The sequence below is a fragment of the Dasypus novemcinctus genome, chromosome 8 (assembly GCF_030445035.2).
Source record: "Dasypus novemcinctus isolate mDasNov1 chromosome 8, mDasNov1.1.hap2, whole genome shotgun sequence".
In the NCBI taxonomy this organism is placed as follows: domain Eukaryota; kingdom Metazoa; phylum Chordata; class Mammalia; order Cingulata; family Dasypodidae; genus Dasypus; species Dasypus novemcinctus.
The window spans coordinates 80,303,350-80,315,771 of record NC_080680.1 but is presented as its reverse complement, the minus strand read 5'-3'; the positions used below and the strand labels follow the sequence as shown (position 1 = coordinate 80,315,771).

Sequence of the window (12,422 nt, the reverse complement as noted above, 5' to 3'; positions counted from 1 at the left end):
CTATCTTTTGGAGTATTTTTATCAAGAATGGATGCTATATTTTGTCAAATGCCTTTTCTGTATCAATTGATATATGATTTTTCTTGATTTATTAATGTGGTATATTACACTGATTGGTTTTCTTGTGTTGAACCACCCTTGCATGCCTGGTATAAAACACACTTGATCCTGATGAATAATTCTTTTAATGTGTTGTTGGATTCAATTAGCAAGTTTTTTTTGTTTTTTTGTTTTGAGGATTTTTATATCCATACTCATTAGGGAAATGGGTTGTAATTTTTTTTTCTCATAATATCTTTACCTGGCTTTGGTATTAGTATGATATTGGTTGCATAGAATGAGTTTGGTAGCGTTCCTGCCTGTTCAATTTTTGGAAGAGCTTCAATAAGACTAGCATTAAATCATCTTTGAATGCTTAGTAGAACTCACCTGTGAACCATCTTGCCCTGGGCTTTTCATTTTGGGAAGTTGTTTGATGACAATTTCAATCTCTTTACTTGTGATTGGTTTGTTGAGGTCTTCTATTTCTTCTAGGGCCAGTGTAGGTTGTTTGCTCATTCCTAGGAATTTTTCCATTTCATCTACATTTTTCAGTTTGTTGGTATAGAGTTGTTCACAGTATTTCTCTTATGATCTCTTTTGTTTCTGTGGGATCAGTAGTAATGTCCCCATTTTCATGTTTTATTTTATTTGCATCTTCTCTCTCTCTTTCTCTCTCTCTCTCTCTCACTCTCTCTCTTTTTGGTCAGTCTAGCTAAGGGTTTGTTGATTTTGCCAATCTCCAAGAACCAACTTTTAGTTCTGGTTGTTCAATTTTTTTTCTCATTTTCATTTATTTCTGCTCTGATCTTTGTTATTTCATTCCTGTTCTTATTCTAGTTCCTTCAGCTGTGTAGTTAGGTCCCTGATTTTAGCTTTCTTCTTTCTTAATGTAAGCATTGAGGACTAAAATTTCCCTCTTAGCACTGCTGTTCAGCACTGCCTTCGGTTCTGATATGTTGTGTTTTCATTTTCATTCATCTCAAGATATTTATTAATTTCTCTCATAATTTCTTCTTTGACCCAATGATTATTTAAGAGTGTGTTGATTAACCTCCATATATTTGTGTATTTTCCCTTTTTCTGCCTCTTGTTGGTTTCCAAATTTACTCCATTATGATCAGAGAAAGTGTCTCATATAATTTTGATCTTGTTGAATTTACTGAGATCTGCTTTGTGACCCAACATTAGGTGTATCCTGAAGATAAAGGAGCACTTGAAAAGAATGTATATCCTGCTGTTTTTGCATGCAATGTTCTGTATATCTATTAGATTTAGTCCATTATCATATTATTCAAGCTCTCTGTTTCTTTATTGATCCTCCACCCAGATGTTCTATCCACAGCTAAGAGTGGTGTACTGAAATCTCCAACTATTATTGTAGAGATATCTATTTCTCCCTTCAGTTTTGCTAGCATTTGCCTCATGTATTAATACTTTGGTATATCTTGGTTAGATGCATATACATTTATGATTGTTATTTTTTCCTGATGAATTGCCCCTTTTATTAATATATAATGTCTGTTCTTGTCTCTAATAAGTTTTGCTTTTATTTTTATTGAAAACAAGTTTCTTTTTTTTTTAGATTTAGTTTTTATTTATTTCTCTCCCCTTCCCCCTTCCCCCCATTCACTGTGTGTTCTTCTGTGACCGCTTCTATCCTTATAGTGGCTCCAGGAATCTGTGTTTCTTTTTGTTGCGTCATCTTGTTATGTCAGCTCTCTGTATGTGCGGCACCATTACTGGGCAGGCTGCACTTTTTTTTGCACTGGGTGGCTCTCCTTACGGGGTGCACTCCTTGTGCATGGGGCTCCCATACGCAGGGGACACCCCTGCGTGGCACAGCACTCCTTGCACGCATCAGCACTGTGAGTGGGCCAGCTCCACACGGGTCATGGAAGCCTGGGGTTTGAACCATGGACTTCCCATGTGGTAGGTGGATGCCCTACCCACTGGGCCAAGTCTGCTTCCCCAGTTTTGCTTTTAAAGTCTGTTTCATCTGATGTAAGTATAACTATTCCAGCTTTTTTTTTTTTGGGTTACTGCCTGCATGGAATACCTTTTTCCAGCCTTTTACTTCAATCTATTGGTATCCTTGGGTCTTCAGGGAGTCTCTTGGAGACAACATATAGATGACTCACAGTTTTCTCTTATCCATTCTGCCAGTCTGTGTCTTTTGATTGGGGAGTTTCATCTATTAACATTCAATGGTATTACTGTAAAGGCAGTGCTTATTTCACCCGTTTTGACCTGTCATATTTTATTATGATCTGTCATATTTTATTATCACCACTCTTTTTATCCTTTTAATTAATTTTACTGATATAATCTTCAATTCTAGACTCTCCTCCAAGACTTTCTCTCCTTTCTTTGTTTTTCAGACTATAGTACTTTCTTTAGTATTTCCTGCAGTGCTGGCCTCTTTGTTACAAACACTCTCAGTTTCTGTTCATTTGTGAATATTCTAAACTTGCCCTCATTTTTGAAAGACAGTCTTGCCAGATATAAGATTCTTGGCTGATAGTTTTTCTCTTGCAATATCTTAAATATGTCATAGCACTGCCTTCTTGTCTCCATGGTTTCCAATGAGAAATTGGCACTTAATCTTATTGGGGATCCATTTTGTGTTATGCATAGCTTTTCCTTGCTGCTCTAGAATTCTCTGTCTTTGGATTTGACATTCTGATTAGTATGTGTTTGATGTTGCTCTATTCATATTTATTTGGATGGGAGCACTTTGCGCTTCTTGGATCTGGAGATCCATGTCCTTCAGTAGGCTGGGAAATTTTCTACCATTATTTCTTCAAATATTCCTCTGCCCTTTTTCCCTTCTCTTCTCCTTCTGGAACACCTATGACATGTATGTTTGCATGTCTCTTCCTTTCATTTAGTTCCCTGAGACACTGTTCAATTTTTTCCATTCTTTTCTTCATCTGTTCTTTTGTATTTTGCTTTCGGAGGTCATGTCTTTAAGCTCACCAATTCTTTCTTCTGCCTCCTCAAATCTGCTATTATATGCCTACAGTGTATTTTTTATTTCCTGTATTGTGCCTTTCATTCCCATAAAATCTGCTATTTTTCTATGTATCCTTTCAAATTCCTCTCTGTATACACCTAGTGATTTCTTAATATCCTTGATCTCTTTAGCCATCTTATTGAATTTATTAAGGAGATTTGTTTCAACATCTATGATTAGTTGTCTCAACTCTTTATGTCATCTAGAAGCTTATCTTGTTCCTTTGACTGGGCCATATCTTCCTTTTTCATGGTGTGGATTGTAATTTTTTGTTGGTTCCTTGGTATCTGGCTTACTAGACGCATTTATTCTGGGCACAGTTTCTCTTTAGATTAGGGTTTTCTTGCCCTTTATCCCTTCCTGGTTGTGCAGTAGGAGCCAAGGATGTAGTTGGTACTGTAAGCTGTGGAGGCTGAAGCTTTATTACCCCAGGAACTGATGAAGCTTCTATCACCTTTCTCCTCTGCCAGGAGAAGGGACAGACCTGCATTCATGTGTAATAATCCAGATTTTGCAGGCCAAGACCATCTGTAGTTGCCTCTTGAGACTGATGTTGCTTCATACCCCTTCCTTTTCTGTCTGGGGTGGAGATGAAGCTGCAGGTGTGGGCAGCAATCTATGACATGTGGATCCAAAATTCCTGCAGTTGCCCAGGTAGAATGATGTAGCATACCTCCTCTCTTCCCCCCTCACAAGTGCCCAAAAACCTAATCTGTGTGAGCCATATATGCCTGCATTTCCCTGAGAGTCTGGGGGAGTACTATTCCTTCTGCCCTTTAGTGGATGGGAGTGGATCACAAGCACCTAACAGTTCAATCCCTGTAGGCCAAAAGTGTCTGGAGAGGCTGAGGAAACACCAGCCCCCTCCTATCCTATTGGGGGATGCGGGTGGATCAACAGGTGCCCAATAGTCCAATCCTTGCAGGCTGAGAGTGCCTGCCATTGCCTGGAAAAGCTGAGGTAACATCAGCGCCCTCCTATCTTATTGAGGGGTGGGGGTGGATCCACAGGCACCCAACGTTTTAGCCATGCAGCCTGAAAGTGCTTGCCATTTTCTGAAAGGCTGAGGAAACACCAGCCCCCTCCTATCCTAGGAGGGTGGAGGAGTGGAGATGGAGTTGAAAGCACTCAAAAAATCGGTTTTGCAGACTGAAAGCAAATGCAGTTGCTCAGAGAGGCTGAGGAAACACAGTACCCCTCCTATCCTATTGGGGGTGGGGAGGGAGCTACCGATGTCCAAGTATCCAGTCTGTTTGGGCTGAAAGCACATGCAGTTGCCCAGAGAGACTTAAGAAACATCAACTCCCTCCTATCCTATGGGGGTGAAGGGGTGGAGACAGAATCAAAGTCAGGCCAAAAGCGCTTGCAGCTGCCCAGAGAGGCTGAGGAAATACTGCTCCTCTCCTATCCTAATGAGGTTCAGGGATAGAACCCCAGGTGTCTGAGTATTCAGTCTATGTGGGCTGAAAACACCTGCAGTTGCCCTGAGAGGCTGGTGCACATCTCCCCAGCTTCTTCCCTGCTGGAGGTGGGGCTGGAGCTTAGGCTAGGGCTGCAGTCCAGTCTGGGTGGAAAGAAGCCAGACAGTAGTTAAAGTTGGTGCCCAAACATCTTGTCCTCCCCCATTTTTGGGAAATGGAGCTTCCAACTCCAGTCACGGAATAGCTCCTGAGGTGGCTTGCACAGCCAGTGGAGGGTGGGCATTGGCCTCCATGGTATGGAGTGCTCTACTTATGCAACTTCACTGCAGATGGGCAGTCTCCTTTCAGTCTTTCACGGATGTTGCAGGATGCTCTTCTAGTCTCTTGGACCCCCCAAACAGGTGCTTTAGATAGCTGTTTTTAGATTATTAACTGCCCTGTAGGATCTTACCCTGCCCCCCTGGATTATTTTTTAAACAGAAAAATCCAGTAAAGTTACTTTCATTTAAAAAACAACTCCCAAACCCTCACGCAAACATAGGTCATTAATACAATGTTTTCTGATATTATGGGGTCAGTAAAAGCTTTAATATTTCAGGGGCTAAGGGAGTTGAAATTTTTGTTTAGAATGCTGTTCTGCAGCACTGCCTTGCTCAACTCCCACATGGATTTCACAGGAAGTTGTAATCACTTACCTTAGAATCTTCCACATTCTGTCCATTGGGGTTATGGGGAGCACCTGTTTATAAGTAAACAAAGCAGAAACTTGGCAAGGAGTTTAAAGGAGAGTTTTTTTTTAAAGTTTACTTCTTCTGATTTCTTTGTCCTAGACCTGCAGTCAGGCCACCCTGAAACACCTCAAGCCACCTAGCCCATAAGCCCCTTTCCCCAAGATAATGGAAGAGGAGGTGATCTGCTTGGGTCCCAGCTCTTCTCCTTAAGTGACGCTCAGGGGAGGCTGGAGGTTAGTCACTGGATCTATGAGAGACTTCATAACTCAGAAAGCCTTCCAGTCAAAAAACGTACCTAGAAGAGATGTAAAAACAGTACTAGAGTGTTCAGGATTCTTGGCTAGTGGGTAGTACAAATATAGTGGGGATGATGACAGTCTTGATGCTAAGCACAGAAACACCCATGAACCTTTTCAGTCTTACCCAAGGTATGGTGAGGTCTACATGATGAGCTGGAGAATTAAGATCCTCACCCAAATTAACTCATGCAAAAATAAGCCTTCAAAGTTTATTACATGAAAACTTGTTTGGCAGGGATAATAGGAATGAATTACTAGAATTCGCTAGCTTTTTAACTTTAATTATTTCATTTATAATTTTTTTAGATAAAATTCATATAACATAACTAATAATTTAAAACTGTACAACTCAGTGGCATTCAGTGCATTCATAATGCTGTGCAACCTCACCTGTCTCTAGTTTTAAAACCTCTTCATCACTCCAGAACATCCCATGCATTTTAGAAGTAAATGACTTCCTCTGCTAACTAGGGCACTGGGTGTGAATGTTCACACATATGAGGACTTAACAAGCTTATGCTTCAGCCATAAAATACATGAAGTATTGGGCTATGGAGACACTGATAAAACTCTGACCCTTTGATGGCTTCTCTCAAGACTTGGTCTGAGGAGGAAATCAGGAGATTAGTAGCTTCAGTCATATACGGCCTGCTCTATTTGATTTAATGTAAGAGTTAAATGAGTGTTTTATTTTTCTTCAAGACATTGGAAATTCTTTGAGGACTAAGAGACTAAGTCTTGCAACTGCTGGTATTCCCAATGCCCTACATAATGGGTTATATCTATAAGGCACTAAATAAATGTTTTTTGGTTAGAAGCGAATGTGCTGGGTATTCTTTGCCTAGTGAATAGGGGGTGTTGTGAATATAGGAAGTAAATGTAAATTATAGAAGCCTATAGATTTAGATCTAGATCATTTTTAAGAACAATCTGCCAAGTAGAATTCCTGCCCACCTCCCACCCTGCCCCAGACGCATGGAAAGCAGGAGGACATGCATACCATATAAATTTCCATTAATAGAACACTTTTTGAAAATCATAATGTTCTGGGTCAGGGTCCCTGTTTTGTCGGAGAACACGTATTTAACCTGACCGAGCTCCTCATTAAGGGTGGTGGTGCGAGCCTGTGCCCGTGTGTTCTTTGGTGCATAAAACATCTTCCGATCCCAGTTGATATAGTAACTGTTGCCCAATCTTATCATCTCAACACTAAGGAGAAAGCAAGAAAAGAAGGGTCCTGATCAGAGCAGGACAAGCAAATACACCATCCTGGTTTCCTTCTTACCATTCCCCTGGCAGTTCAGGACCAGTATCTGAAAATCAGAGGCTCTTCCTTATTGGGAACCTACTCCCTTAAAGAATTTATCCAGCCTAAAAATGGCCAGCCAACCCTTTATAACTCTAACCATTATCACATAAGACTTTACCACCTGGACCCAAATAGACTTGATTAACTTCTCCAAAGCAGACCCATTCTTACTTTTCTCTATTTCAAAATGTGTCTAGAAAGATTCACTTTTTGATTTCTGCAGTGCAAGTAATGCAAGGCTTGACAGAGTAATATATAACTTATAAATGACTGCCTATGCCTAATTAAAGGACTAAATCCATTGCTGGGAAAGAGAGGGAAACTTGAAAAACTGAGAGGTTGTTTCAGAAGAAGAAGGGAAGAAGATATGAAAATCAGAAATAGCATATGGGAGCTGACCCTCTGATGAATTTCCAGGCAGAGCCAGACTGCTTGTGGGTGACTCCTCTTCTCAACAGTCTCCTCTCCATTTTATCTGAAATTTCTCCACTGCCTATGTCACATTCCTCTTCTGCTCTAAATATCATGCATTTGTTTCTTTATGGTAAACAAACATCTTCACTTTTGAAGAGTGAAGACTTTTAAGGGGCCTCCTTTCTATATCATTTACCTTAGTGAGTATTCATTTAGACTGCTTTATTAGTAATCCATGTCTGAAACGTCTATATTGAGTGTCATAAATTTTTCTTTTAGTTGATGGATATGGTGGTTTGAATCTGTATGTACCCCAGAAAAACATATTCTTAAATCGAATCTTTTCCTGTGACTGTAAACCCATTGGAAGGACCTTTTGATGAAGCTACTTCAGTTAGGGTGTGACCCACCACCTCATTCAGGATGGGTCTTAATCCTACTATTGGAGTCCTTTATAAAAAGAATGAATACAAAGAGACAAAACCATGGAAGCAAGAAGATGAAAACAACAAAACCCAGAAGAGAATGTAGCAACCAGCAGACATTGCCATGTGCCTTGCCATGTGGCAGAGGAGCCAAGGATCACTGGCAGCTGGTCTTCAGGAAGAATACATTGCCTTGATGATGCCTTGATTTGGACATTTTCCTAGACTCTCACCATAAGTGAATAAATTCTCATTGTTTAAAGCTCAACCCATTTCATGGTATGTGCTGGAGCAGCCTAGAAAACTAAAACAAGGGAGGAGGTAGTCATGACTTTATCCTAACTCTCTTGTTTCTTTATTAGACAAGTCGTAAGCTTACAAAACAATCATACACAATGTGCAGAATTTCCATACATTCCCCCTCCACCAACACCTCACATTGTTGTGGAACATCTGTTACAGAGTATTCATCATTAACGCTTAACTGTACTCATGCCAGGAGTCTTGACTCCTTCCACGCTCTGCTACCAGCACCATAACAATCTCTCTAAATCTAAATATCTAATCATATTATTTCTTTTCTTAAATCTCACTCACTCTTTACTGCTTTTAGGATAAAATCCACACTTCTTGACCTGGCATTTAAGGCTCTCTTGGATCTGACCTTAAATTATGATCCAACACCAAAGTCAACTCACTCTTTGTTCTATGAACAGACAAAGCTTTTACAAACCTCCAAACCTTTGTAGATGCTGATCTTTCTCTCTTTTCTGCTTGGTAAATCCTACTCTTTTCTCAAGTATCAGTTTGATCATTTCCTTTTCTGTAAGCCTTTCTCAACTTCTCTAGGCAGAACTAATCCACTCATTCTCAAAGCTCCCATAGAACTCACTTATAAATTTTTGCGTCTTTTTCATATTTTACCATAATTATTAGTTCATATATTTATTTCTATAGTTATATTGTAAGCGCTCTAGAATATAGTGCTTGGCACATAGATGGTCAATAAGTATTTATTAAATTAATAAGGTAATTTAGTTACTTAGAGTGCTCTTCAGGGTGGGATATCACAGAACAGGGTTTAGAAATCCTGAAAATAAGGTTGCAAAAATGCATTTGGGTGTGTGTGTGGAAGTGAATGTACACCCTAGAAAAAGCAGAACAGAGTATGGTAAAAATTTATTTCACCTATTTAAAATTTTTGTTTATGGTGCTCATGAAAAGGAAAGGAAACACCCTTCCTCTTCTCTTCTACTTTTAGGAACTAGAATTTGGGCCACAATTATACCTACATACTATTTGCCATATTGTTTCTATGGGAAAATACATTCTGAGTTCTGATGAACTGACTTACAAGTGAATGTTTAGAACCTATCTCATAGGTAAATTAGAGCTTACCTGACCTGTGCTTTAGTATACCAAATTTGTATGTATTTTAAAAATTGTATCATGTATTTGTAGGTGTTGTTTAGTCACTTACATTATAAGCTAATTCTTTTTGTATAACTGATATAATATCAAGCACAGTGTGGTGGACAAGAAAGCATTTATGCAATCACTAGAATTTCTCAGGACTGTTCTGTATACTAGGCATTGTGGAAAGGAAGGGATTAAAGGACATATAGTCTACGCTTTCTAAAATTTTACACTCTACTTGAGGAAATAGGAAGTATGAAATCATATCCTCTCCAATAACACAAAGTGATAAAACAAACAAACAAATCCTACCTGATATAGAGGGAAATGGGTACCATGGTGTTGAGAATAATGAAGTAGGACCAGAATATGAGGATGGTGGAGACAACCGATGAAGAGACATATTCTTCCCAAGGCAGAAAAGTCTGGAAGTAGTAGCCTTTCTTGCTCTCCCAAATACCATGCCCAATTGCTAGGATAAAACACATGCTGCCTAAAAACAGGCAAATCTATAAAAAAGAAAAAAGAAAAAAAGAATTAAACTAACATTTCATCTAAGGCATGTACTTCTTTAGTTCTACCTTCTAAAGCCTTAACTCTAAAAAAGTTTCTCTCTCTCCTTAGAGGCCAGGAGGTCTACAGTTTACAGATTCTATGTAGCAATACACAGGACAGAAAAGAAAACTAGCAGGAGCAGTCCTTGGGATATGGAAGGGAGGTAACAGTAACTAAAGTACATTAAGTCCTAATTAAGTACCAGGAACTGTGCTAAGTACATTGCATATTTATTTAACTTAATATTTGTAATACTGCTTTTTCATAATACCCAAGGAACTTGATACTGACAGTGTAAAAGTATTTTGCCTAAAGTCACTTAGCTACTAAGTAGAAGAGACAAGTTTTGAACCAGATCTGTCTAGTACCGGAATGAAGTGCTGCTTTTAATAAAAGTCTAAAATATGTTTTTGGCTTATCATTTGGGGTGTGAGTAGAGAGGAAACTGATATAGAAGGTTGGAAAGATGATCATTATGTTATTAACAGTAAAGTATTTGGTAAAACTGGAAGGTAGACCATTTGCCTACTAAACCTGTATCTCTAAGGGAGGTGGTATAGAAAAATAAAAGTATTAGTGTATATTGGACACTAATGGCTACCTTTGGGAAGAAAGAGATGAACTTGGGAAAGAATTGGGCCAATTTGTAAGCAGAAATGGAAAGGAAGAGAGAGGCCAGAAACTTGGGGTATCAAAGGATTGAAAGAGCCTATTATTTCTAAATACTAAACAGGAGGAGATAAGATTGAGACCTTGAGCAGAGAAGGCCTATAATATTTTTCAACTGAATAAAGTGACTCAGTCTTGAGGCAAATTTCAGACTAAAGGTGTTACCTTCTTAGTCAAGACTATTGATCCAGATAGCCTCAGTTTTTCTACTGTTAAGTTGAAGGAAAAGGACATGGAGGGGCAAGGAAGTAAAGGAATAAAACAAATCTACACCAAAGTTACTAGAACTAATAAATGAATTCAGCAAAGTGGCAGGGTAAGAGAACAACATGCAAAAATAAGTAGTATTTTATTCTGTGACCATATATACAGCCCAACAGAATAAAAAAAAAATTCTATAGAACCACACTACACAGTGAACCCTAAGTTAAACTATGTACTAGAATTAATAGTACAATTATAAAAACGTGCTTTTGTCAACTGTAATGAATGTTCCACACCAATGAAAGGTGCTAATAATAGGGTGGTATATATGGGACTCCTGTATTTTATGCATGATTATTTTGTAAATGCACAACTTCTCTAATAAAAAAAAATCAGTAGTGTTTCTATACACTAGTACTGAACAATCTGAAGAGAAAATCAAGATACAAATTCTATGAACAAGAGCAACTTAAAGAATCAAATATCTAGGAATAAATCTAACCAAGGATGTGAAGGACTTGTATACTATAAAACATTGCTATAAGAACTCAAAGACCTAAATAAATGGAAGAACATTCCATGTTCATGGATTAAAAGACTAAATATTACTAAGATGTTAATTCTACTCAAAGAGATTTACAGATTCACATCCAAATAAAAAATTCAACAGCCTTCTTTGAAGTAATGGAAAAGCCAATCATCAAATTTAAACGGAAGGGTAAGGGCTCCTGAATAGTGAAAACTATCTTGAAAAAGAACAAAAAGAAAAAAAAAGAAGAACAATAATGTTCTTATAAAACTTACTACAAAGGCACTGAAATCAAAAGAGCATGGTATTGGCACAAGGAAAAACATATATACCAATGGAATCAAACTGAGAGTTCAGAAATAAACCCTCACATCTATGGCCGATTGATTTTTCACAGGAGTGTCAAGTTCACTCAATAGAGAAAGATTAGTCTTGAACAAATCATGCATGGAGAACTGGATAACCATATGCAAAAGAATGAAAGTGGACCCCTATCTTACATGATTTACAAAAATCAACTCAAAGTGTAGAAAATACCTAAATATAAGAATTAGAACTATGAAACTCATTGAAGAAAATATAGGGAAACATCTTCAGGACCTTGTGTTGGAAGATGGTTTCTTAGAGGTTACATCCAAAGCATAAGCAACAAAAGAAAAAGTAGGAAGAAAGGATCTCATCAAATTTAAAATCTTTTGTGCCTCAAAGGACTTTATCATGGAAGTAAAATGACAAGCTTCACAATAGGAGAAAATATTTGGAAACCACATAGCCAGTAAGGGTTTAATATCCAGCTTATATAAAGAAATCCTATAAATCAACGAGAAGGACAAACAACCCACTTAAAAATGGGCAAAAACTTGAATAGACATTTCTCCAAAGAGGATATACTAATGGCCAGAAAGCACATAGAAATATGCTCAACATCATTAGCCATTAGGTAAATGCAAATCAAAACCATAATGAGATACCATTTCATATCCAAAGAACAGTTACTATTAAAAAAAAGGAAAATTAAAAATGTTGAAGAGGATGTGGAAAAGTAAGAACTCTCATTGATTGTTGATGGGAATGTAAAGTGGTGCAGCCACTGTGGAAGACAGTTGGCAGTTTCTCAGAAGGTAAAGAATTACAATGTGACTTGGCAATCCCACTACTGGGTATATACTAAAAGAGATTGAAAGCAGGGATTCAAACAGATATTTGCACACTGATGTTTATAGTGGCACTATTCACAATTTGCAAAAGATGGAATCAACCCAAGTGTCTATCCACCAATGAATGGATAAACAAAATGTAGTATTTATACACTACGGAGTATTGTTGACCCACAAAAAGGAATGAATTTCTGATAACTGTGACAACATGGATTATCCTTGAAGACATCATGGTGAG

General features: G+C 38.1%; 1 protein-coding gene across 2 annotated transcripts in view; it reads right to left on the bottom strand.

The window, feature by feature from the left end:
- The window catches only part of LOC101438270 (phospholipid-transporting ATPase FetA-like), a 216,293-nt gene that overhangs the window by 34,190 nt on the left and 169,681 nt on the right, over window positions 1-12,422 (bottom strand). For both annotated transcript variants that reach the window (XR_011649425.1, XM_058302050.1), the window contains exons 13-15: window positions 9,383-9,579; window positions 6,507-6,715; window positions 5,172-5,215 (exon numbers count right to left, since the gene is read on the bottom strand). Coding sequence is in view for 1 of the 2 variants with exons in the window: in XM_058302050.1 (XP_058158033.1) it covers window positions 5,172-5,215; window positions 6,507-6,715; window positions 9,383-9,579 (450 nt within the window). In the remaining variant the exon portion in view is untranslated. The remainder of the gene's footprint in view (window positions 1-5,171; window positions 5,216-6,506; window positions 6,716-9,382; window positions 9,580-12,422) is intronic.